This window comes from Opisthocomus hoazin, chromosome 4 (assembly GCF_030867145.1).
Source record: "Opisthocomus hoazin isolate bOpiHoa1 chromosome 4, bOpiHoa1.hap1, whole genome shotgun sequence".
NCBI lineage: Eukaryota > Metazoa > Chordata > Aves > Opisthocomiformes > Opisthocomidae > Opisthocomus > Opisthocomus hoazin.
In genome coordinates, this window is record NC_134417.1 from 11,956,573 (window position 1) to 11,984,288 (window position 27,716).

Consider the following 27,716-nt stretch of genomic DNA (forward strand, 5'->3'; position numbering starts at 1 on the left):
CATCTCATGTTACATGTTTTCCTTAAGACCGTGACCCCCAGTTGAAGTTTGTTACATGAGAATCTTAACTTCCAAGCCGTTTTCTTTTTATAGGAAATGTTTAACACTAATGGTTTCAGGTAAGTACAAACTTCAAAACATAAACTCCAAAGATTAAAAAAACCCGACAGCAACCAAACAAGAAAAAAAAAGTGTAAAAAATGTTCTTTAAAATATAAAGTCATGGTATTTTATAGTATTTTGAACAAATAATTGCTTTGTTTGTTTAAAAATAGTGTTTTGAGAGAAGTTGGGGGCTACTCATTGCTAGCTCATGAGCATTGCTCGTGTCATAATGCCTACAGGTTTAGCTACATGTGGGATACCTCATTCAGCATTTCTTTTTTAGCTCTAGAGACCTTTCCAGCATTTTCTACAGGGTATTCTTTTTCTCATTACAAACAGATCAACAGTTCTTAGTGAGTAGTTCAAAGCATAGTATAGTTTATTCTCTGCCTTACGGAGTTCTCTTACCAGCAGAAAAAACAGTAGCAAGAAGATTGTCCCATTGCCTCTTGTATTAGAAAATCAAAGGTAAAAACTTACTTTGCATTTATGAAAATGCCGTTGAGGGAATCGAAACTATTGTATTGAAAACTGCCCAGCAATCTAAATGTATGCATAGTTACTAAAAAGCTGAGTTTTTAATTTAATAACTCTTATATAGAATATGAATAAAAATTATGAAAAGTTTATCATGGAAGTTCAACAAAATGCAAAATAATATGAGGAGGAATACCATAATATGTAGCCTTGGATTGGTAGCTTTGAGTAAAACTGTCAGTCCCAATATCCTGGTCAGGTTCGAATTTCTGTCTACCTGAATTTCCATCCAGTGGCATGCTTTCCGAGATGATATCCAAATATGTTGAATAGCTGTGTTTCTTAATAATTTAATATTTGCAAGTCCATTTTTAAGCCAGATTGCTTTTGCTTTATAAAAACCCAAACAAAGAAAAAAAACTAAGGCAGACCTTACACTCTATGGTAGGCACATCACCACCTGTAGCACGTAGTGCTGTCTACAGCCAGGTGCTGCTCAGAGCTTCATATGTGCAGGTGGGTGCTGCTGTAGGCTTGCTTTGGGTGTGCAATGGCATGTGCGCAGTGGAAAATGGTAAATGCAAGTAACATCTTGCGTACGGAGGCAATTGTCTGTGACTTCCTTACAAACTCACACTTACTGACAAGGGTCCGAGTCATCCTGTGGTAGTAAAGCTTCTCTAAGAGGGAATGGGCAAGGATCTGTTGTGGGGGTTTGTCAACCCTTGCAAAGGTTTTTGATGGAGCTAGGTAGAGAAAATAGATTCATGTGAGCTAGGTAGAGAAAATATTCATGTGAAGACTCCAGTCTTTGTGCTCAGTAAAAGCCTTTTTTAGGCTCTTCAAGAGTGGCATGAGACAATAGGATTGTCAGAAGGGTGTGGTAAAGGTCAGGAGGTGGTAACTTCTGCAGCATCTGTGGAAGGGCTCATCAGTGTTCTCCCGCTGACTGTAAGCATGTGCTTGAAAGTGCCCTGCTGAGGTTTACTACTGTGCAAATGTTGGAGTGTTGCCTCCTAGCGCTGAACACTAATTGGCAATGATACCGCATTGCGCTTAGAAATTAATTTTTTTAAAAGTTGTTTGTTGAAGTGTGAGGTGATGATTTTAATGCTGGAAAACCACTGGGGCAATGGAGGTAGATTGTTGGTCAGCGCTTATTCTATGCGAATGAAAACAGATGCTGCTATTGTGAATTCTCAGTCACTGTTACAGTGAAAAGAATTGCTAGGTGTTTGATGTACCTTAAAGTGTTGTTTGTAATGTTTAAAGTGTGCCAGGCCTGGAAATGTCATTCAGGTCTGGTACCTTCTATTGAAAAGATCAGTAACTTGTAGTAGTATGTACTTGGAATTAAAACCTTATAAATTTCCTTTTTATTATTATTAGGTATAAGCAACTGAGGACAACGCTTCTTGCTGTCCAAAGATGGAAAACAACATAACTACTATCTCTCGTGAAGAGCTTGAAGAACTAAGAGAAGCATTCAGTAAAATAGGTATGTTTTAATGAAGGAAATAATCAGGTTGCCCTTAACATTGCAAAACCATGTAGGATGTGTAGAAGGAATCTTTATGGATCACTTTGTTTTGATAGGGCCATATTTTCATAGAATCATAGGTTGGAAAGGACCTCTAAGATCATCAAGTCCAACCATCCACCCAACACCACCATGCATACTAAACCATATTCTGAAGTGCCACATCTGTGCGTTTTTTTGAACACCTCCAGGGATGGTGACTCCACCACTACCCTGGACAGCCTATTCCAATGTCTGACCACTCTTTCAGTAAAGAAATTTTTCCTAATATCTAATCTAAACCTCCCCTGATGCAACTTGAGGCCATTGCCTCTTGTCCTATCACTAGTTAGCTGGGAGCAGAGACCAACACCTGCCTCACTACGCCCTCCTTTCAGGTAGTTGTAAAGAGCAATATGGTCCCCCCTCAGCCTCCTCTTCTCCAGGCTTAACAACCCCAGCTCCCTCAGCTGCTCCTCATAAGACTTGTTCTCTAGACCCTTCACCAGCTTCATTGCCTTTCTCTGGACATGCTCCAGCACCTAAATGTCTTTTTTGCAGTGAGGGGCCAAAAACTGAACACAGTACTCGAGGTGCGGCCTCACCAGTGCCGAGTACAGGGGCACGATCACCTCCCTGCTCCTGCTGCCACACTATTCCTGAGACAAGCCAGGAGGCCGTTGGCCTTCTTGGCCACCCGGGCACACTGCTGGCTCATGTTCAGCCGGCTGTCGACCAACACCCCAAGGTCCTTTTCTGCTGGGCAGCTCTCCAGCCACTCCTCCCCAAGCCTGTAGTGTTGCATCGGGTTGTTGTGACCCAAGGGCAGGACCTGGTTCTTGGCCTTGTTGAACCTCATACAGTTGACCTCAGCCCATCGATTTAGTCTGTCCATATCCCTCTGCAGAGCCTTCCTGCCCTCGAGCAGATCGACACTCCCACCCAGCTTGGTGTCATCTGCAAACTTGCTGAGGGAGCACTCAATCCCCTCATCCAGATCATTGATAAAGATGTTAAACAAGACTGGACCCAAAACTGAGCCCTGGGGAACACCACTCATGACTGGCTGCCAGCTGGATTTAACCCCATTCACCACCACTCTCTGGGCTCCACCATTCAGCCAGTTCTTTACCCAGCGAAGAGTACACCCATCCAAACCATGGGCAGCTAGTTCCTCCAGGAGGATACTGTGGGGAACAGTGTCAAAGGCCCTACCAAAGTCCAGGCAGACAACATCCACAGCCTTTCCTGCGTCCTCTAGGCAGGTCACCTGGTCATAGAAGGAGATCAGGTTGGTCAAGCAGGACCTGCCTTTCATGAACCCATGCTGGCTGGGCCTGATCCCCTGGTTGTCCTTCACAAGCCTGGTGAGCGCACTCAGGATGAATCACTCCATAATCTTGCCCAGCACTGAGGTCAGGCTGACAGGCCTGTAGTTCCCAGGATCCTCTTTCCAGCCCTGCTTGTCAATGGGTGTTACACTGGCGATCCTCCAGTCATCTGGGACCTTCCCTGTTAGCCAGGACAGCAAGTTTCCTTCTGTGTTGCCAGTAATGTCTAAGAAAGTAAGAATGTTTACATAAACCCCCTTGTTTTCACTGAAACTATATGTGTTTATTCACTTCTTTCAACTTCAGCAAGGAAAACAGATACATTTTCTTGCTGGGCAGTTGTGTTATTTGTGCCACTGCATCTGCAGCATGGCAGGTCTCAAAATTCATTTTTTTGAAGTCCTTAAATCCCCAAAAAAAAAAATTTGAACTTCAGTTGTTAAATGTATTTTCATGTTAGATTACTGGTGCTTTGGTTTTACTTTACTTGCATGCTTTGAACTAGTAATTTCTCTTTTTGTTTATTGGATGGAATTTTACATTTTAAGTAAGCTAAACTTGGAGATTTTCTGATCTTGCTTTTGTAGCTAGCAGTTGTTAATAAATAACAGTACAATTTTGTATGCTTGACAGGATGTTTGCAGATTAATCGGAGAGTAAACAGAAAGAGTAAGAAATTAGGTAGCAACTAACCCTTATTTCCAGGCTGCAATACCGTTGTGAGTGTTAAAGTTCCTGTCTGCTTTATTTCTTGTCTGCCGCAGTTCTGAGCGGGTGCTGTGTAACTGCAGCTCAGCAAAGCGAACAGTGTATTTGTAATCATTCATAATGGGTGAACAGGGTCGTTTTAGGCAAGAAGTCTTAAATATCAGGAGTCTCCAGCCTGGTAAAGAGACTACTGGGAAACAGTATGTTAGAGATCTGTAAGACCTTAGTAGTATGGAAAAGGTGAAGAGGGAATTATTCAGTTACTGTCAGTGCAGGTATCAGATGATGCCCAGTAGAGAGTCAGAAAGCTTAAAATAAAAAGAAGTAACTGTTCTTCATGACAAATAATAAAACCATGAACCCATTAACTGGGGGTGGTGTTGAGACCAAAAAAGAGTAGAAATGCTGAAGGAGTAAGATACATCCATGGAAGGTAATTCATGAGTTGCTATTAAACAACCATCTTCATGCAGTCTGTAGCTCAAGTCTGTAGCCTGCAGGAGCTGGAAAGACACACCAAAGAAAAGAGCATTGTATACATGTGTCAGTCTACTGGGACGTGTTAGGATAGGTAGATACTCCCTGGTGTTGTTGACAGCTTTTCTATTTGTTTGCTTTTCACCATCTGCATTCCTTCTTTCTCTCCCTTTCCTTCCTGCATGTTTTCACATTTCTGCTCCAAGAATTGTCTGTGCTGCTTCTACTTGCTGAAAAGCATTTTCTTCCTTACTATATTATGCTTTCTGCAAAATATAAAAATTAAGCATCGTTTAGCTTTTTTCTTTTTTCATTTTTACATTCCCAGTGCCTTTATGGATATATTGCTTGCAGCTGTATTGGTAAACTGAAGGAAAAGGCATGTGTTTAGCTCTCTGCTTGTCATCGTGGAAACTTACCCTCAGTGAAAGATGAACCTAGAGAAATAAAATAGCTGGTAATCCGAGTAAGCTCGTGAGCATGTCCTTTACTTTTTAGACCATGCCCATTATTGTGTGTGTTGTTACAGGTCTGCAAGCCAGGCATTGAATGGATTAATACATATGCAGACATGAAGTTTGTCTGTGTAGTGATTTGTGAATTGTTGGTAATATTGAAAACACAAAAAGAGATTTTTTTTTTAACAGATGTTTTTAGCCTTTCATCAGCAGTGAAATGTGGCGTTCTTATGAAGCTGTACAGAAGCTGCATAGTATAGTATGGATTACAGGGATATTACTGTATAGCGGTCAATTATAGCTAGAGATGAAAGCATGTTTCTCTGCTTGCCCTTCTGTAGGTCCACTCTGGTATTATTGGCTGAGTTCTGACACTAGAGACGATATCAAGAGAAGTCTTTTAACAAGTAAACAAAAAAAAGTGGGAACACGTTGACAAGTCGGAAACGCAGCTACATCGTCTCGCTTCTGTTTCTGACTCAATGTATTATTTGTGATGTTTTCTTAAGTTACTTATCATAGATGCATCATTTGTAGAACTGGGAAAATAATATTAACTCACATTTTTCAAGACCTTTAATGTGGTCACGAAAGAGACTGAAAATTTTTGTCAAACGTGGAAAATACCAGCATTAAATATCTAAAATGATGGGTATTATATCCAGCATTAGTTGTGCTGTATATGATTTCTTGTATTTGATTGAACTTCATCTGTACTGTGTATGGACTATAGCTTTTTTGCTTTTACAAGTACTTTTCTCCATTGCATAGACATTGCACTACAGCTACAGGTAAGGCTACTTTAATGGACTTTCTGAAGTTCTACTTGTATAGATACGTCTATACATACATACAGAAGTATAAATAGATATAAAAAAATTAGGAACAGTTCATGTGTTTGATTTATGCATTACACTGGATAAAAACATAGCACAGTTTTGAAAAATGATTCTTTATGATGCTAAGGCAAGAATTTAAGATAGTTTTCTGCACATGGATTGGCCTAAGGTGGAAGTACAAAGGGTATTTTTATTACTACTTCTGTGCTGCAGCATTATTCATCAGGAGTAACACAAATTATACTGGGTTTTTATTTATTTTTATGTGATACAGCCATTCATTTCTTTCCACAATTCTGGAGTTATACCATGGCTCTTGCTGAAAAAAGCCTTCTGAAACTTTGCTTACGTGGACGTTCCTAAGATGTGGTCTTGGGAGCCAAATGTAAGTGAAGGTGGCAGTACAAATTGCTCCCAACAAAACTAGTTAATGGATTAAGGAAGGTCACCTTTAATAAACAGATACAGATCGTCCCGGATTTATTCTTCACAGGTAAGCCTAACCACATCAAAAGTTTTGAAGAACAGAAAACATCTATCAGATACTAGGATAAGAAACAAAATGCAGAGTCAGGCAGAGTTCTTGTGTAAGTGCTTTTCTAATAACAACCTGCATCAGATTTGAGTTTACTGATTGCAAATGGTATATTATTGACAATAAGAATGTAATAATTGATCTCCCTTTTACTTGAAGGTTTATAGAGAATTTTGTTGGGAGTCTCAAAAAAAAAAAAAAAAAAAAGCTTAAACTTTGCTATTTAACCAATTTGTCATCTTCTTATAGCTGTGCTTTGGAATTAGAAGACACTTCCTGAGAAAATACATAACAAGATGGCACGACTCCTAGCCAGTTATATTCCTTCATAGTTACTTATCTATGTCAGAAGAAGAAATACTTGTCTCCTGGAGCTGTTCCTCACACTTTATTTATTCTCAACAATCACTGTACTTGGTTGTTTACAGAAGTATAGAAACAACTTGTGCTTTCATTTTACAGATATTGACAACAGTGGGTATGTCAGTGATTATGAGCTTCAAGACCTGTTTAAAGAAGCAAGTCTGCCCTTGCCTGGTTACAAAGTTCGGGAGATCGTAGAAAAAATCATTGCAGTGACAGATAGCAGCAAGGACGGGAGAATCGACTTTGAAGAATTTGTCTCGGTAAGACATTCCCTTTGGATGTTTCTCTACTATCTGGTATCTGTTGAGAACTAGGATAGCAAACTGAAATAAGTGTTACAACTAAGTACTGTTTTGGTAGAAATAACTAATATTTTGAGAATGGGAAATTTTTCTGTGACAATTTACGATATCCCATCTAATTATTTTCCAGTCTTTATATTTTACTCTCCCATTTAGTTTAGTAGATTTTATGTGGGCAGCTCGTGAGAGCATAGTAATTTCAATCAGTCCTACTTCCTGTTTTCTGAAAGATGAGGGGTGGACTACATATTTTAGGAACTGTTGGGTCAGCCCTTGCCCTGACAAAAGAGTAGATGATTAGATACCACCCTCTGAATTCTCTTAGTGATGAACTAATGCTTGTGCTACTATGCTTAATCTCTATACTAAAGGCTATTTTTTACTGGGAGTGAGGCAGTTTTACACTTTCAATGAACAAGTTTAAAAATAGTTTAAGCCTTTCCATGTGGATGACTGACTAGTGTGCTTTAAGAGAAACAAAATCTTTTTGGGCTGTTGGTTTGTGTGTATCTGTTTGGAGAAGATTAGTTTTTGCATTGAATTTAGAGTACTCCTGCTAATTGCAGCAGGTTGCTAGTTGAATTAGTTATTGATGTTTCTTTCTGACATTCTAATTTGCAGTGGTTCATAGGTGAGATACAAATATTTGCATTGAACTGTTGAACTGTATCTGTTACTGGTACTTTGTTGTCAGTTTTGAGACCTCTACAGTATTTGGGCAAATTTAGGGCACATTAGTATATCCAATGTGGTTTACATTGCAGGCAGGTGGAAAATAGTACCAGCTTGCTTAAGGGCATGTGTAACTGTCATGTAGTAACCTTTTACTGTAAAGCATATGATGAAGTAAGTGGAAGAGATATGCTATAGTCATTGAAAATGTGTATATCTTCAATTATTTTCTTGAATGTACCAAAATATCTGTGGAAAAATTGTGTGGATTTTTTAATATCTACTTTTTTAGGTAGCATGGCTTAATAAAGGTAGCACTCGAGGTACTGACTGGGAAATAATATATCAGATATCCAGTATGCAAGTTTCATGAAAGGATTTAAACTAGTTTTACCCATACAGTAGATTTTTTTTTTTTTTTTTTTTTACCAGAAGTCAATGGGAATACCAGAGAAAGGCAGTCAGATTAATTGCAGACTCGGGATTACTTGCATGAGTTAACACATAGTTATTTGAAGGTATGATCAATCACAGTGTGCTCTGTTTGGTTTTTTTTTTGTTTTTGGTTTTTGTTTTTTTTTTTTATTCCAGATAACTCAGGAATTGAAAAGTAAAGATGTCAGCAAATCTTTCCGAAAAACAATAAACAAAAAGCAAGGCATTACGGCAATTGGAGGAACGTCAGCAATATCTAGTGAGGGGACGCAGCACTCTTATTCAGGTGAGAGGTAATTGAATTACGAGCAAATTTTGCATGAAGGAAGACTCTAAGTTTGCACTACAGACAAAGAAAAAAAAAACTGGAAAATGTTGCTGTTGAAAGCAAATTAACACGGAGAAGGCATGTGGAGATGGATAAGTGTGGGTGGTAGTTAACTGAAATGTGGGCTGTTCATTTGTTGCTGATTTCATGCTGCACTTGGAGGTAAGTTAGACATCTTTGTGAGAGTGAAAAATCAAAACAAGCACTGGCAGCATGGTGGGGGAAATAAATGGCCCCTTTGGCATACTTCTAGTAATGCTGGTCAAGTTTCTGGCTTAATTACATCCTAGTATACTCTTATTCCTATACTCAGATAAAAATGAATCCCCATTTTCATTTACACAGTGTTAACTAAAATGAAAAAAAACCCTACAAATCATTTCTGGATGGAAGGGCCTCTTCAGCTGTCTCTGCTGTTACAGAGTTCTTGACTCCCATATGGTTTTTGCATAGCCTATCTCGTACTTGAGAACTTGCTTTTAATATTTGATCTCTGTTTCTTTCTACCTCCCCCTGCTGCATGTCATTTAAGTTGGTAATTGTGCTTAATTGCATTTCAGCTCCTGGTCCGAATGTTAACTACGTTCCAGGATCATATTCCAATAAGCAATATTGCAACTCTTTTGATTTACTTGAGCCTGAGATTTGCTGTGGTTCCAGAAGAATGTTAAGATTCTATATATGAGGAAGATTCACTTCACTTAGCTAAAGATGGTAGTACACTTTCTCTAGGTATTATCCTTGTAGCACCAGCTGCACTAGGTATATCTCCAAGGCAGGGGATATATTTCATCTCAAAGGATGCCTGCAAGGGGGACACCATCAGAGCTAATTGTTTAGACTCCCTTTCATTTTTCGACGGAGAGAAACTGACCCCACTAGACTGCAATTCATCTGACCTGGCCTCGTCAGCCATCTAGTTTGTGATGAGATGAAGTATGCACTAGAATTTCATGTTTCTTCCCGCTGATAATGAAATAAGTGTAATCAATCAGGTGTAGATACCTGTCTTGTATGCTTCCTGAGGTGACATGAAAACCACCTGTACTGTCCAGTAATTTGGATACTGATACTTGATTAACTGATGTCCCAATAAACATTCTTAGATACTCAGTAAAAAATTCTGCACTAAATATGAAAGAGAATTTAAAACTGAGGCACTAAACTTTAAGTTCTTCAAATACAGCACAGTAATTCAGATGATAGTCTCAAGAATACTGCCAGTCACTAAAGTTCTAGTAGAAGGCAGAATGAAATGCTGCACTTTAAACCAGTGATCTGTAGACTGAGATGTTGCATGTCCATCTCTGGAGCCCTCAGCACAAGACAGACATGGACCTGTTGGAGCAGAGCCAGAGGAGGCCACAAAAATGATCCAAGGGCTGGAACACCTCTCCTGTGAGGACAGGCTGAGAGAGTTGGGGCTGCTCAGCCTGGAGAAGAGAAGGCTGCGGGGAGACCTTGTAGCAGCCTTGCAGTACTTAAAGGGGGCCTACAGGAAAGCTGGAAAGGGACTTTTTACGAGGGCATGGAGGGATAGGACAAGGGGTAATGGCTTCAAACTGAAAGAGGGTAGATTCAGACTGGAGTAGATAATTATAAAGAAGAAATTTTTACAGTGAAGGTGGTGACAAACTGGAAGAGATTGCTCAGAGAGGGGATAGCTGCCCCATCCCTGGAAACATTCAAGGTCAGGTTGGACGGGGCTCTGAGCAACCTGCTCTAGTTGAAGATGTCCCTGCTCACTGCAGGGGGGGTTGGGCTAGATGGCCTTTAAAGGTCCCTTCCAACCCAAACTGTTCTATGATTCTATATTTCAGATAGCAAATTTTCATCTTTTCATTGTAATTGTTGAGAAACTGAATTCGGAGTCACCTATGATGACCCATTATGTTGCTATCATTTTTATTTGGTCCTTCAGAAAATCATGAGACGTTTAGGGGGTGCAGCAGGGGAAAGGTCAATCTGTACTTGCCATTTTTTACGTGCTTTTTCACTGATCTGTTTCTTTTCATAGCTGGCCCCTGTGAAACTAAGGGGTTTTATTGCAGATGAACCTCTTTGACCCAAGTCTGATGTTTAGTGGTATGTATTCGTGGAAACGATAATAGATTATTTTAATGCTGTTTTTCTTTTCAGAGGAAGAAAAAGTTGCTTTTGTCAATTGGATAAATAAAGCTCTACAAGATGACCCAGACTGTAAGCACCTCCTACCTATGAACCCATCAGATGCCAGTCTGTTTAAATCTCTTGCAGATGGCATCCTTCTCTGGTGAGTCCAGGACTGAGAGAAAGAAAATAAAAGGTTAAATGCCGATTGCAGTGACAGAACTTGGAAAACTGATAGGCTTGAATGTCAGGACTCTGCTCTTTCTGCTCTTAAATATTTGAATCAATGTGTGGGATGGGGAAAATCTGTTTGCCCATAGAAATGTTACTTTTAGCTATTTTTTATATGAGACTGTACGTATATTATAGAAGTGAGTTTCCACTTCTGATCTGTAATTGTACACGAGATGTGCAAGGCTTTTTATAAAGGAGATAATTACACAGTTCATATATTCATTAGCTGAAATAATTATAAATCTTTGCTATTTCAAATATTTTAAAAAGTTAATCAATGTAGTTACTAAATCATAGGGTAGGAGGAACAGAAATCTGAATTAAATCCATGACAAGACAGAGAGCGTATAGTACGTCCCTTAACTTTAGTCCGCTGTAACTTTCTAGTTAAAAGTAGAGTAATAGTACTTATTCATGCACCATGGTAACAAGCAATGAGCTTATTAGTATTGATGTGAGTTAGTCCGAGATCCTTGTAGATGCAAGATGCTATAGAAATGTAGTGCAGAATTGTATTGGTTATATTATGAAGATTCTCACTAGCAACTATTTAACTGTCTTTAGTTTACAGTTTTAATTTTCTGAAGAACTAGTTTTTTTGACAGCACAGACATGCTCTGTTACTTAAGTATGAAATCCAATTGCTCAAGTTTCTTATAATTAGTTATTATCTGGAATTTTCTGGATGGATGTGCAACTATTTAACAGGGAGAGAAAATTTAGAGAATGAGGTGGTCTTTTTTTTTATCATCAGACATATTTACAGCTAGTTTAAAGTGTTAGGAGTTTATAATCAAATAATACATTTTCTGAGAAATGAAAGTTTGAATAATCTCTGGCTTTTCTTCCTTAGCAAAATGATCAACTTTTCACAACCAGATACAATTGATGAAAGGGCTATTAATAAGAAGAAACTCACTCCTTTCACTGTTTCTGTAAGTACTGCACAGATAGGAACTTGCCATAAATGAAAAAGTAAAGTATTTTTGTATAGTTTTGTTTTAATTATAGGTTTCCTGGCAGAGCAAAAAAAAAGTCCTATGTATTAAAAAAATGTGAAAGCATGAGACTGCTGAATTCGCCTTTTTCTTAGATGATATACAGGAAAACTTGCATTTTTCATGCTTTCCTTAGTGTTTTCCTTATTCACTATTCTCAAATAATTTTAGACTTCTGAGTGGGTGGTCAGGTCATACTTTAGCAATGAAGAAAGTATCTACATGGCATGGCTGTACACTGTGTAATAGGATGGTGCATTTTCAGTAGGGGAGAGTGACTTGGACAGAAGAAGAGAAGCTCTATTTTTAATTGTGTGTGAAGTCATGAAAATATTTGACAGTAACAGTCTTTAAGACCTTAGTTTGGGTATAAGAAAACAGGTCTGGAAGAGGGAAGTATATCCATAAGTTACCAGCCTAACGAGGGGAAAAAAAAATCCTGATTAAAAACCTTAGTTAATTGGCAGACTTTTCATTTAAGACTGTGACATTAAAATATGTAAAGATAAAACATACCATGGTCTAAATCCTACAAATGGGTTTTGTAATCTCAATTAAAGAAGATTTGTCAGCAAAGGTGGTACTATATTTGTTTATATTGTCTCTGTAGTGAGTTAAAATATGACGCAAGAAAACAGAGAGTAATATTTACGGGAGCTGCCCGTGTCATGAAAAGTTTCGTCTCTGACAATCGTTAGCTTTGCTTTCAGTGTCAGGATGTTGAATTGCCATAATTTTCTTAGGCTGTCTGTTTAATTACGGTTTAACAGTTGCTTGGATAAATGTGTCAGCCTGTATAAGATCCAAGATGAGATGACAGTGATGTCGGTAGCCTCCTGCATGTGGCAGAATTCCACAGAGCACATTTTTTCACAGGATCAAGCCCCTGATACTTTGAGCAATATTGTTTAATTTGTGTATGTGATACTTATGAGTTACAAAAAAAATATTTTATTAGAGTATTTCTCAGCGATGCAAGTTGCAGAAGGTGGTCTATGATTTTTTTCGATGGGTTCGTATTAAACATTGTCAATAATGTTTTCCATTAAATTTAGGGAAGATACCTGGTGATTCATGAAAAATCTCCAGAGTGCCATTTACCACTGGGAACCATTGAACTAATGCATTATTTCTTACAACTTCTGAAACTTATGAAATTTAATATGAACAAATTTACTAAGAATTACAACCTCATAAATTTGTTAAACAATGATATTCCAAATAGGAAAACCTAAACCTGGCTCTGAACTCAGCATCTGCCATTGGCTGTACAGTTGTCAATATCGGATCACAAGATTTGCAAGAAGGAAAACCACACTTGGTATTGGGACTCCTGTGGCAGATCATTAAAGTTGGTCTTTTTGCTGATATTGAGATCTCCAGAAATGAAGGTAAGAGTAATGCCGAGTATAGCAATGTCTGCAATTTGGAATTAACTGAGATCACAGTAGCAATGATTTCAGCTTTCTTTCAAACTTGCTTTTAGCTCTTATCGCCTTGCTAAGTGAAGGGGAAGAACTAGATCAGTTAATGAAGCTTTCCCCAGAAGAGGTCTTGCTACGCTGGGTGAACTATCATCTGGCCAATGCAGGGTGGCAGAAAATCAATAACTTCAGCCACGACATTAAGGTATGTAGTTATTGCTCTGATCATTGAACATAATGGTATTTAAACACACTGTGCAAAGAAACAAATGAGCCAGATCAGAAGTATTTAGAAACAAATAGTAGTCATCTGCTTTTTCTAGCTATTGGTTCATCCTGCATTTTTCAGCATGGAAAGAGCATTATTTTGATCTCTTGTGTGCTATTCAGTTGCTCGTATGATGTATTATCACATCACAGTGTAAAGCGAACATTTATAACGAGCTCATATTTAGGGAAATTCTAATGTTCTAAGATTGTTTTTAGAGTTACTTAGGACAATTCGCACTGCCTTATTGGTTACCTTTTTCCTGTCCATCCTTCCCTGCTCCTGGATCTGCAGAAACCCATCTTTTCTTTCTTGTGTGTTTGAAGGAAGAAGTATATGCTTTAAATCCCCTCCTGGTGCATATATGTTAATGGTGATAGTCCTTGGTACCTAGCATTCTACAGAAGAGTAGGAAACCTCTCTTGAGGAAAGAGCAGTTATTCAGAGGGCTGTCTGGAGTAGCTACTGATTCTTGATACAAGGACAGAGCAGCCCCCTGCAATCACTGTGCTTTGCTGATGTGCTAATTACTGACACGAGAACTGAAAGGCACATTGGATCCTTGGGCAGATGGCAGATCTGCATAATTCTTCTCTCTTCTTCAGGCATTCTGCATAAGGTATACAGCGTACTGTAGTAAGTCCAGTCGAAGAGAGAAAACCCCAAATTTTTTAAACTAAAAGCAAAGGAGGAAGATTCCCGAAGATTATAAGACCTCTTCTTGTTAGTTATATCTTTTCAAATGCCACCAAGAAGGCTATTATTAAAGCAAATCTTTAACTAAGGGTTTTATATGAAAACTGCTACTATGGTAAAATTATTATATGCTATTTAAGAGAAGTATTAAATACTCTAAAACTAGCAGGATTTTGTTTTGTTTTATTTTATAGTGGGGAGGGGAAAAAACCAGAAGCATACGGAAAACCGCATCAAATAAATGTAGTTCCTTTTGTCACTATAGATTCATCCTAAAAGAGCCACTTTGCTCTCAATTTTTAATTCCAATTGCCTTGTTGGTTAAGAAAGAGAAGTTTTGAAAGGGAGAGTGAAGGAATAAAATATAAAAACTGAAAATAAGATCCATATTGGGATTTCTTTTGTGGGTAACATATAAATTTGCCTTAAATATCTGAATTACAGCTGTATAGTTCATATCCAGCAGAATATATTTAACATAGTCCAGAATAGCTAGCAGACATTCCTTTTCTCTGCCATCTGGCTAAATAAGTTCTATGAGGAATACCGTAGTAACATGGCTGCATGACCTCATCCATATTCACTGAAATTGGGGTGCCATACTTTTGCCATGCCTTTTGAATTGGGCTGTAAGAGCAGTAAATGGCTATGAAAGGCTACATACTTGCTCATGCTTTTTTAAAATGTTACACTGCTTGTTTTAGGATTCAAGAGCATACTACCATCTGTTAAATCAGATTGCACCCAAAGGAGATAACTTTGATGAATTGCCTGTTACAATTGACTTTTCAGGATTTCATGTAAGTATCAGAAACATAAAAATAGATTGGAATTACCTGAGAACTCTGTGTATGTGTCCACCATCCTGGTTCAAGGCTGTCCCAGAATCCCCTTTTGTAACACATATAAAAGCTCAGTCAGATTCCTCAGTGTCGCAAAAGCTTAAATGGTTAAAAACTTGAGTAAAGTTCCGGGGTGCTGCTGAAAACAGGATAACGCATCCTGCAGTCTAAAATTTGGAGCTGTGTTTTACTTGGAGTAGTGTCTAACTGTTTTGTATCTTCAGTTGGGTCCTCCAACATGAGTATTACAACATTCTGCTTCAGTTCTGCTCTTCTGGAATTCAGATGAGGAGAAACAGTAGACTGCCCAAACCTTGTGATCCTTCCTCAAGCCATATAGCATTCAGAAATAACATGTGAGCCCTTCCAATAACCAGCAGAAAAGTGTGGCAATTGTCAAGCTTAAGTTGTAAAGGGTTACTAAAACCAGCATAGGAAGATGTGAAAACACTTTTCTCTAAGCTGCTACATAAAGCTCATTGGAAGGATTATTCTGAGAATACATTTGGTACAAAATTGAACTGCCTGCCTCAGATATAAATACGTATATATCAATCAGAATCTTAAGTAGAATCTCATTATTCATTGTAATAATGAAAACCCACATGCAAAATTATGTTTGCATACAAGCTGTAGTCCTCTCGGACTCCTTCATGAGCATAGCTCTGTTTTATTTGTTTGCTTTTGTTTGGGGTTTTTTGGGTGGAGTGAGAAGGGATATTAGTTCACTTTTTCCCTGTAATTTCCTACAGTTCATATGATCGTGTTCTGTAATGGATTGTAAACTAGTATCAATAACGTGACAACTTGTTCTAGAGCAAGTTTCTGGTTGAGTGTACCAATGCTGAATTACTGACTGTTATTCTGTTCTAACAGTAATTCAATTGCTAACTCATTTCTCTATAAATAGTAACTCTTAGTGTTGTGAAGTTTAGAGGTAAAAAGTATATGCTACATGATTTTGAAGACTGATTTATTCTATGTAGATTAATAATATGGACAAATAAACAAAATAACACGTAGGTTACCAAATTAAGAAAATTTGGAGTCAAAATACTGAAAAGAAAACAAGATAGTGGATTATCACATTCTGAAGTATTCAGACTCTTAGTGAGGGTTTTGGGCATCATCTGTAATTACTATGCTTGAGAATATCAGTTTAAAGCAGTGATGGTGAACCTAGAGCACATGTAGCAGAATATGCAGTGTGGGAATCAACAGTCTGGAAACAGAAATATAACCACTACACCTCTGGCTGCTACTGCTGTTGCTGTGATTCATGAGCAGTGCTGCGCAGGCAGCCACAAAAGCAAAGGACAGAAAGAAAGTGGAAGCCAGATGGGAAGAGGGGAACTGTTGCGGGCTGTAAGAGCTAGGTCAGGTAATGGGGAAATGAGGGAGGAACTGACGTGGGTCATTTAAAGATTTGCCAAACTGAAGATTCAGTAAAGAATGGAAACATGCTAGTGCTCATTACAAATTAATTTTTATTATTTTTTTTTTTCCGTTTAGGATAAAAATGACTTGAGGAGGGCTGAATACATGCTCCAACAGGCAGATAAATTGGGCTGCAGACAGTTTGTAACTCCAGCTGATGTGGTTGCAGGCAACCCTAAACTCAATTTGGCTTTTGTGGCAAATCTCTTTAACACATATCCAGCCCTACACAAGCCTGACAACTCATCTTACGATCTCAATTTATTAGAAGGTACTCAACTTACTAAGCATACAGGAGATAAGAATATTAGTGATTGCAATTTAAGTATTCCTTCTAGGTTGTGATATAGGATCCCTGTGTGATGGTGCTTGTGTTAACACCAGCATATAGAGCTTTCTCACTAGTTTTCAACATAATCCTTAGCAGAAGTCCCTGTTACTGTAAATATTGTTCACTTGTGTTAGCCTGACCAAAGGTTATTCCTGAATAACCTCCTATCATTCATTTGCAGGAGCAAAAACTGTACCCTTACTCCTTTTCCAGTTCCCTGTGCTTCTTTCCATACTGTTTGTTTTAGCGGATGCACAAATTCTAGCTTTCCCTGATTTGCAGTGCTATAATATGCAACTGTAATAGTCTTTTAAAGTACTTTTCACATATTGTGTTCATATATCTGTATGTGTGTGTATATTAGTTTGTTGCCTTTTAAAACAGGAAACATCTGAAAAAAGGCCTGTTTATCAACAACCTATATTAATCAGTGGCAACCTATATGGGTCCTATCATACCAGCAAGTTTGGATTTTAGCTGTACAATTCAGATCCCTAATGCTAGAGATAAAGGGATAATGGGTAGCAATCTTTAGCTGTTGCCCTTTCTGTGGACCAGCTAATCTATGATAATGAAACGGCTCCTGCCAGTGTATTCCACAGTTGTTCACTGATCTCAAAGGGATGGTGAGAATCAGGGGTGCCGCACTTGGGAGAATCATCAGCAATGTTCACACATTCCTCTGCACTGCCTACTCCTGCCTTCCTCTCACTGTTCCTATCTGGTTTCCTTTCCATCTAGGTGAGTCCATCTTCCTTTGCTCCTCTTTTTTTCATAATTTGTCTGCTCTGCTGCATCCCTGTTTGACAGATCTTGTATCCCTCAGACCACTCCTGTTTCAGGCTTCCTGCTCTGCTAGATTCAGCTGGGCACCAGCTGTGGTAGAGGTATCGGAGTGCAGGAGGTAGTCTTCCCTTTCCAGCTGTGATATCCCTAGTCACTGCAGGCCCTGCTATCCAGGATGAATGGCTGAAGGAAAGGCCTGCTCTTCCTCTGCTGCACTTCTGTTACAAATGTGTGCTCTTGCAGTGTATACAGGAGCTGTGTGGAGGTGGAATATGTTTGGTTCAGCTTCTTTGTTCTGAACATAAAGTTGCAGGTGTGATTTGAACTACTGAAAACTTGGTCAAATTTAGAATACTTTTCATGGGCACGGCAAAAACCAGCTGAACTCCTTTCTGAACTTTCTAAAACATTTAATGAGATCAAAGCCTCATGTAAAACAGTTTATAAAAAGTTACAATTACCTAAATGCTAATTATGATTTTGTAATGATAAATACTGGCCAAATTTAAATTACTGTTTATAGTATATATTTTAGAGATGGATAATCATGCAAGTGTTACCTGTTCAAATGCAATTGGACAACTCTTTTGCCTCCAAATAATAACTCCTGTGGTCTCGTGTAGATGTAAATCATCAAAACGGTTATTTCAGCCAAAAAGACAATGTTGTTAATGTGTTTTTCTGTTAATTTGTTTTATTTTCCCATAAAATTCTGTGTTTTTACTGATGTTTGCTCAAGGTAGTGTTATATAAAACATAAGACATTAATTTCTTTGTAGTTTCATCATAGATTGTCTGTTGAAATCTGACTCATAATTTATAATGCTTTCCTATTTTGCTTCATGAAATGCAGATTTGACCCCTCCTAATGTAGGTACTGTATTTAGTACTTTTCTGTACACCATAAAAGTGTTTATTCTGCAATTTTTCTCTTTTTTTCGTAGTGTTCTAATAATCTCTGTCCTTTTCTGGTTGTTTTCTGCGTTGTTCTTGTATTTTTCATTACTTTCATATGCTGTCGTAAGTAAAAGAGAAGAAAAAAATTCCAGAGGTCTAACGCGATACATATAAAATGGGGGCAGGACTTGCAGTAAGTCAAATGCCATATAGTTCTTTCTGTGGGTTTAACTAGTAGGGGCCTTCCATGAACCAAGATGTAAAGCTCTAGGCACGTGTGGGTGAGTAGAGCTTTCTGAAACTCCACGTTTTCCTGTGTTAAATTCCATCTTTTCAGTGACTGTTCCACCCAAAAAGTACAGTGTGGCAGTTCTCTTTAAAACCAAAACCACTGTGCGTAAATTGACATCTGCTCTTATAATGCTTAACAAGTCTGGTGATGTGCCGTTGTATACAGAGAGAATATCCCTCGGTTATACAGACATAGCAAAATGACCGTTTGATATCATGTGGGGATGGAGGGGGGAGCCCTGACCTCGGTCAATGCACAGCCTTTAACTGGGTGTTGCTGTTGCTTTGAGGAGCCTCTGACTTGTGGGGAAGGCAGCAGAGTTTGGAGTCTAAGTCACGCAGAAAGCTGAGTTCTTGGGGGGAGGAAGAGGAGGGACTTCTGTCCACCCATGCTTCCTCCGGTGTAGATGTCCGCTGCTGCTTAGTCCTCTAGCAGCCTGCAAGGCTGTTAACCACCCTCTCAGGCCAGCTGAACTTAGGGTGCAAATTGCAGCTTGAGCTCTGTTGTCTTTCAGAGAGAAACCCAGGTATTTGGAGCCCTTTGGATTCTTGACCCCATCCCCTGTGGGGGAACTACTCAGTTCCATAGTATAATCATCTCAAAGAAAGAGATGGCAATAAATATAAAGGATACTACCAAATTTGCTCCTCTCTCTTTTGTGTAGCTCTGCCCCCTTTCTGCAGTTTTCCAATGATTTTGGCTATCTGCTGCACCACTCAGCAGAAGATATGCTCCTGATAAGATCACAAGGTATATTTTGCATAAAAGAATAGAGAGAAAAAATTGGTCGGTTCTCAGCCATCTGGAAAACTTGGGAACGTTTGTGTTGCATGATGAAGGGATTTGTTTAGAGTGGCATATTAAATATAGTCTGCTGGGTCTAGTCCTGGACTCCCACTGTCCAAAAGGGTGCTGCCCAACTTGCACGCTCTTGCTCCTGCTTGGCTACTTTGGGTTCTTTCGACAGTGTTAAGCATGCGTTTTAAAATTCTCAGTCTGAGTGCAGTTTCTGAGTATCTGTTCTTATAGCTATGCTTTGCTTAGTAAGAGTTCATTAAATAATCTTGTTACTGTCTTTGCAGTGGACAAGTGTTCCTAAAAGCACTTTGCAGCCAGTATTTTAGGTGTTGCAAATAAACTCAAAGCTCAGTAAGCCTAAAAACTTCAAAAAAGAAAAAAACCAAACGGGAGTTGCTTCAAAATACTGCAACCTCTTAAGATGCTCTTTATAAACTTAAATTACGTAGCATGCTTGTATTTTGATTGTACCTTTTTTATGGGAAAACGCTGATATTTTTAATAACTCTGTCATAGAATGTGCTGCTTTCTTGTCTTTTAAATTTCATTGTGGGAAGAAATATGTGAAACAAAACTGGCTGTCTGAAGTCCATGCAGAATAGTAGTTTTCTTTATTTCAGCATGTATTTGTCAGTGACTGTCTGGTAATTTATACAAGTAAATCTTTGAAACGAGTACTCATTTGAATTTCATATGAAAAACCTCAAAAATTAGAAAGAAAATAGAGCAGTAGGATGAATATAATTGATTTCATAATAATTGGAAAGTAACTGGTAAGCTGGCTGAAATTTTTAAAATAAAATTTATTCCGTAGGAAAATGTCAATTGCAGCTGAAACTTCTGAATTTAAATTTTTTATGAATATATTTTGAAGTTCAGAGCTTTTCATATAAAAGGGGAAGAGACCTAGATTAAAATTGTAACCTTGATCTAAAAATGTTGTGACATAGGTCTATTTCATGAAAAAATAACATTAAAGAGGTTTTCTTTCTGTTCTAATGATGTATGTTTATATAGTAGCTTCATTTTGCGAAAACATTCATTGTTCTGTAGTCAACATAGAACTGCAGTAATAAATGAGACAGTAAACCTCGTTAGACAAATTTGGTACCATTATCGTCTAAGGAACGGACGAAGAAAGCATAGAAAAATTTCACACAGATTTTTGTGTTTCATTCCTGAGAAATCTAGTCTTTCATTGTGTGGAGTTTTTCCCTCCTCAATGTCCTTTCTGTTGTCTTAACTGTGGATTATCAGCCCAGGGGAACAAAGTGCTGAGGTTATTCCAAGCTCACATATTCAGGGTAAATATTTTCTTAAATGCACTTCTTTGATGTAAGAGAAAACAGCTTATGTAGCACTGATTCACATGCAACTGGCCACAGATACATTGTTAAAATTTAGGTAATGTTGTATGTAGAAAATTAACATATTACTGCAAACTGTGACTTTATAGAGAAAGAACATTAGTTTAGAAACTCATGATTACAACAGATAAAAACAGTCTTACGTCAGGAAAGTGAAGGGTTTGGGTTTTTTCCCTACTGAATTTTCTGCATTTCTCATAAGCAGAGTTGGTAGTTAAAACTGCAAGAATAAATAGCTTCACAAATTTAACCAGTACAGTACTGCCCTGCTGAGTCTCCAGTGTTAAAAACTGAAAAGGTGAGGTCTGTTGCTTTGGGCAGGACCTTCACAAATTAATAATGGGAGCTTCTGTTTGAAGTGGAGCTGTAGTTTCTGGAGTTTGATGCAATTACATAAGTATGTTAGTACTAACTTTTAAGAAAAATACGCCATTTCAAACAAATTTAAAGATACTGTTGAATGGAATTTCCACGAATTTTCGTTTTAGGGAATTATTAGAAATCATCAATATTTTCTCTATGATATAGTAATTATATAAAATATAGCCAACAAATTGTCTATTTCTGTATTTTATCAAATTGTATTTACACAGTCTAATAGTGCTCCCTGTAGTGCCTCTGGCCTTGGGCCCAGAACTGAGGGACTGAATTTGATAGGGTTGGCTCAACTTATTGGCCAGTGGAGACTACTGTTGGGGAAAGGATGAACTGAGTTTTGGGGGGTGGGGGAAGGGCTGTGAGAGTCATTTAAACATTGCTTATTAAAGTGTTTTCTCCAGTAATTCATATAGAATTGTATTTATCACCATAGGAGAAAGCAAGGAAGAAAGGACTTTCAGAAACTGGATGAATTCACTGGGTGTAAGCCCGTATGTTAATCATTTATACAGGTAAGGCCTTTTTTTAAAAAATGGTAATTTTATTTCCCTTGTATGACAGGGAAGGGAGGAAGAAGGGAAGAAGAAAGGGAAGTTGTTTCTACTAGAACAGTGATTTCCAGGATTCCACACAGTGTGACAGGAAATTCAAAACTGATCTGTAGTACCTGTATCTGACTTGGCTATTCCACACAAGATCTAGAAATACTAGAAAACCTAAAAAACTTTGATATGCCCCCCTCACTTGTATTTGAATTATATTTTTTAAAAAGTTGAGATAATTGTGGTTTATAATGCATTATTTTTAATTTCTCACATGATGATTGAAAAGACCGCGAACATATTAAAACAGTAATATAATTTGAAACTACAAGACAGAATAGATGTCTGCCGAGTAGATTGCAAGAATATATGTATTCCCTCAGAACGAAGGGCTTTTTAGCATGCTTTTTAGATGCTTCTGATCACTTTCAAATTGTGCCAGCAGCTGATTCAAATCCTATTAATAAAAGGTGGGTTATAGGGAGCAACTGGGAACATCTGCTTGCATGTCTACATGCTGTTAGGTTTCATTGTTTCTGTTTTCTGACCTCTGTAAAGCGATACCATCTGTAGATAGTTTATTGTGGAGAATTTAATTTAGCAAGTAGCTGAAGGGGATTATCAGGAAAGCAATTTATAATGGGAAAATAGTACTTTTCCTAATTTTTTTTTTTTCCATGGGGTAAGTTGGTTTTGATCATTCTTTAGCAAAATACATCTGTAGGTGCAGATAAAACATGAGTATTTAACATCCTGGAAAGTCCTGAGGAAACTACAACTAGATCAGTAAATGAAATCCCTTGAGCTAGGTGTTTTATCTATGCCTACCCCATGAAAGCAGTAATTTAAAGTTGGTAAAACCACTGGCTGTGCTTACTTCACTGAGATTTGTGAAAATAATGAAATTAAATACACAATTTAATGTAAATAATCACAGAAGTCAAGCCAATAGTATATAGACCAGTTTCTCCAAAGATTTTTATTTATGTGACTCGAATTTTTCAGCACTTAATTGCACTTTGAGAAGTCTTATGTACTTCACAATTTCATTGTGAATATGAGCTTTTGTACTTAAAAACATTGTTTTACTCTCATTTAGCGACCTCTCTGATGCTTTAATAATCTTCCAGTTGTATGATATGACTCGTGTGCCAGTTGACTGGAACCGTGTCAACAAACCTCCTTATCCATTACTCGGTGGTAATATGAAAAAGGTGGGTAGATACTCTGTAATACCATCCAGTTTCACTGTTGCTCGTCGTGCTGCTTGTAGTAATCTGGGTTGTCTGGGTTTGCATGCTACCGAGACAGTCCTGGCCAAGGGAAAAAAAAAGGAAAAAAGTGTCTTCCAGATATTATCCCAAGGAGTAAACAGCAGTTATAGCATACATCACTTTTAGTTTCTAAACGTGGACACCTTTCGACAGTATGTAATTTGGGGGCTAATGAGGGTATATAAGTTTTAGGCCTGACCACAGCTATCATTGCCTGATGCTCCTATATTGCGAGGTGTTTCCTCGCAGAGCAGTTTTGTATGCTGCCAGGAGAATTTGTGCAAGACTTGCAAAATCCAAGCTTTCCGTTAGCTGTGTGATCATTGTGAAGCCAGCAATGTAGAGGAAAAAAAAATACTGTTTAAGAACAACACATTTCAATGTTTTTTCACATTTGGTTTTGATACAAGTACATATTAATTCATTTACTGTAGTGGAAATGACCTTGGGTTTTTCTCAAGTGTGAAAAAAGATTATCATTGGAATCTTGCATACTTGCATTTATAGTAAAAACTTACTTTAATCACAGTGTAGAAGGGCTAGAAATCTTTCTCTAGCTCCAAATCTCACCATAGGTAACAGTAAACCGAAGTAATTCCAAATACATGTAGATTATAGGTCTGTCTTCTAGAAATATTAAGGTGTTCTCATTATTTGCATGCAACATTTATTTTTAGATTGAGAATTGCAATTATGCAGTAGAACTGGGGAAGACAAAAGCCAAATTCTCACTGGTTGGTATTGCTGGACACGATCTGAATGAGGGTAATCCAACGCTGACCTTGGCTTTGGTATGGCAGCTGATGAGAAGGTAAGCTAGGCGCACAGTGTATGATAGCTGTGTGTATATAAGTATCTGTGCACGTGTGTGTATGTGTGTCTCTATATATCAAGGCAAATTAAAGCTAGCGTTCGGTTCACCCAACAGGTATTTGAGAGCCATCTCTAAATAGCCCTCTTCTCTAAGATAAACTTTTCTTTGTAGTTTCACATACTGTGTAGTGATTGAAACCACAATAGTGTGTATGTGTACACGTCCATTTATATAGACGATTAAAACCTTATATAGTAAAAACTGATTAAAATTATAAATCCTGCAGCAAGTAAAAAGAGCACAACTTATTTCACGTTGATCCCATGTATTTTTCCATAAGTAGAGTGTAATTTAAATATTTGTAAAATAAAAAAAGAAAGATAAACAGTAAGAAGGTATGTATGCTATAGAAGTTAAAATGGGATGAAATTTTTAGGCCATCACAACTGTAGTAATGTAACCATGATAAAATCTTGCCAGTGCACTGAGCAGGAAAAAAAATTATACATTGATTTCAATAAAGAGTATTTTATTACAAATATTTTGTACAAGTTAAGTTTCTTAAACCTGTCCCAGAACACTCAATGCTTTTTGTTTCTCAGACTGTTGTGATTCAGTTTTCAAGTGAACTTGGATGGTAGGGAGCTATTTAAGCTTATAAAGTAAAATTAGTTACGATGTGCTGCGTAAAATAAAAATATGAAGTAGATGTAACAGTGAATACTATGAGTTTTGCAATGTTATTTTATTCTTGCAACAACTGAAAAAGTAAAGTACTAAATAGTTTATAAGGTAAAGGTACCTTATGAAGATAAGTACTTGGCATTGTTACTGTGTTGAAGTAATATTTTACTTTTGCTTGTAGCTTTGTACTATTAGCAGAGTCGAGTTCTATCACTCACTTTAACTTGGGCTCTTACTTTCTTTATTAAAGGTATACTTTGAATGTGCTGTCAGACCTTGGAGAGGGGGAAAAAGTGAATGATGATATTATTATTAAGTGGGTGAATCAGACGCTTGCAAACGCAAATAAGAAAACTTCAGTTACAAGTTTCAAGGTAATCAAATTACTTTGCTTCTTTCGACATATAATCAGATGTGGGATTTTTAACTTGATAACAATTTGGCTTTAAGAGGGGCTCTCCCATCAGCTAGCATAATTGTATAAGGAAACATTTCTGATAGTCTGTGAATCTTCAAAAATATTTTGCAAGTCTATTAATAAGAAACAAAAAGAAATTGTAATTGCTACTGTAAGGAAGAAAAAAAGTGAAACTTTCAAAGGGGCTTCTGTCTGTTTGGGGATGGCATGTAATAAACCTTCCAGATTTCTGGATATAAGCATTCTCATGCTTGGACAAACATGAAGAACAAGAACAATTTTTGAAATACTGGGAGCGGGGGGAATCACTTTTTTTAAATAACAGCTGGTCAAAGATGTACTGGTGCGTGAGGGAGCCCAAGTTAACCAGCGATATCTTTTGTCTTCATTGGCACTGCTGATGTGCACCAGACCTGTACAAAACAGGAGCTTTTCCCATTCAGCAAATATGAACAAATTGATGAAGGAAGCCTTCCTTTCACATTTTTAAACTGTTAAACATGAAAGAAGTCATATGTGTGTCACGTGTGTTATGCTGTGTGAATCTCATTCTTTAGAAATGGTAGATTAGTAATTGCACTTGTCTGCAAATACAACGTTCTAATACAGGTTCGCTGTGTATACTCTGAAGCAATTATATCTGTGGTTCACAACAGGAACATAAGAACCTAGCAAGTTAAATATCTGAGAGCTCACTGTTACGAAATTGAATTAGGTGAGCATTAGGCAAAAGGTAATATAAAATAATTTTATTGAACAAAATACTTCATTTTTACTCTAGAAGGTAACTTAGGCTTCATCTTCTTAAAAAGGATTGCTGCTTCTCTTCTACAGAAATGGTAATAATGGTGGTATAAATAAGTTGAAAGTGCAATGAGAATCTGTCCCAGCATCGTGCTTTTGGTATGCCTGTGGGTTTTGGGGGCCGTTGGTTGTGGTTTTAAGGTAATTCAACAGATGGTAGACCAATAAAGATAAGGAGCTACTGATGTAAAGTGACATTATCCAATATACTTTTTTTACTGCTGATTTTTTGCAACATTTATATATATATATATTGTTTTTCACAATGTGATTATTTGTATTTTGGGGTTACTGTAGCAGATTGTGTAGCAGAGAAGGCAGAGGTGTCTGTTATTCGCTATGGACTGTGAAGGCAAAGTTCTGTTGATTTGCCATTAGTTCGAACAATAAACATGTCAAAGGTGTGGGTTTTGGCTTATGGCCTCGGGGAGATAGTCCATGTGTTCAGTGTCTTGAAGCAGGTTTAGATTAGTATTTTAAAATGTATGATGAATGTGGTGTCTCTGTGGGACTTCACTGGATTTGAAATCGTAGTTCTGACTTGGTGGCAGAGGCAGCCGTGTCACATGGCTCATGTGCCAAGCCCCTGCGGGAATAGAGCCAGCCTCCCCGGGACTGCCTGCTGATGGTTGGTTTGACATCATCAGCTGCTTACCTGCCCTAACAGTTGGGAAGAAATAATGGCAGCAATAGCACTTGCTGTTTTAAGAATAGAAGATGACGCATGTCCATGTATTAAATACAAAACATAGACTGCTCGTACTAGCTCAGAATACCATCCGAGTTGAAAAATTATAAAAAGTCAGCTGTAAACTACTGCAGAAAATAGTTCCATTACAAGAAAAGAAGAAAAATAAAAGTAGTTGGGGAATGTAAATACTTTTTTTGTTGTCTTGAAAGTCTGGTCCTTGGACTTCTTTCAAAGTTCCCTTCCTTCAGGAAGGAGGGGAGTTTCTTTCATTTAATAAACCATTTGTGTAATAATAATATCAACACTGAACCATAGCATTTTGATTGTGGAAAAGAATATTAGACCTCATAAAGAGGGTGGAAAACCTTCACGCAGTAAAGTAACAAAATATGCTGCTGTCTTTCAATAGGTATGTAAGATGTGCTGTAGGGGTTTTTTGCGTTATAAAGCAAAATAATCAAACCAAATTCCTTATACTAATCTTTTGAGTCTTTTCTTTCAGGACAAATCAATCAGCACTAGTTTACCTGTTGTAGATTTAATAGATGCCATTGCACCAAAAGCAGTTCGTCCAGAAATGGTCAAGAGAGAAGATCTTTCTTACCAAGACAAATTGAATAATGCTAAGTAAGTTTTAAATGAATGCTTTGTATTTTCCTAAAGTGCAGGAAATGCATGAATTCATGGTGTCATGAATGATTTACTGATCTGTTAACAGAGAGAGATTACACTAATATTAGTTGATTTATTTCAAATAGAATATATTCTAAATTCTAATATTCTGGAGCTCTACTAGAGCATGTTTAAAATATGAACTCAAATTCATGGCTGAGATGACCTACCACCACTGCACTGCAACTGGTTTATTAATAGCCTGCCGTAACCCGTATCGGTTTTGACAAAAATAAATGCTTTGATAACTAGTCTGCCAAAACAATTACTAATACATGCTTTCTTCGCAATATTGTCCATTCTCTCTTAGAGCACAAGTACTGACTGAACAGGCATATCCTGCTATTAAAATCTGTTGTTGTTATTGTGAATCTTGGCCCATTAGCAGATGCAAGGAAAAGAATAATT

General features: G+C 37.7%; 1 protein-coding gene across 2 annotated transcripts in view; it reads left to right on the forward strand.

Annotated features, from left to right (window-relative positions):
- The window catches only part of PLS1 (plastin 1), a 48,619-nt gene that overhangs the window by 19,917 nt on the left and 986 nt on the right, over positions 1 to 27,716 (forward strand). For both annotated transcript variants that reach the window (XM_075418008.1, XM_075418006.1), the window contains exons 2-15: positions 1,972 to 2,080; positions 6,912 to 7,075; positions 8,381 to 8,510; positions 10,692 to 10,824; positions 11,749 to 11,830; positions 13,119 to 13,284; positions 13,380 to 13,522; positions 14,986 to 15,081; positions 16,636 to 16,831; positions 21,843 to 21,921; positions 23,051 to 23,165; positions 23,903 to 24,036; positions 24,974 to 25,097; positions 27,139 to 27,263. In XM_075418008.1, the coding sequence (XP_075274123.1) occupies positions 2,011 to 2,080; positions 6,912 to 7,075; positions 8,381 to 8,510; positions 10,692 to 10,824; positions 11,749 to 11,830; positions 13,119 to 13,284; positions 13,380 to 13,522; positions 14,986 to 15,081; positions 16,636 to 16,831; positions 21,843 to 21,921; positions 23,051 to 23,165; positions 23,903 to 24,036; positions 24,974 to 25,097; positions 27,139 to 27,263 (1,757 nt within the window). In that variant the 5' untranslated portion in view covers positions 1,972 to 2,010. The remainder of the gene's footprint in view (positions 1 to 1,971; positions 2,081 to 6,911; positions 7,076 to 8,380; positions 8,511 to 10,691; positions 10,825 to 11,748; positions 11,831 to 13,118; positions 13,285 to 13,379; positions 13,523 to 14,985; positions 15,082 to 16,635; positions 16,832 to 21,842; positions 21,922 to 23,050; positions 23,166 to 23,902; positions 24,037 to 24,973; positions 25,098 to 27,138; positions 27,264 to 27,716) is intronic.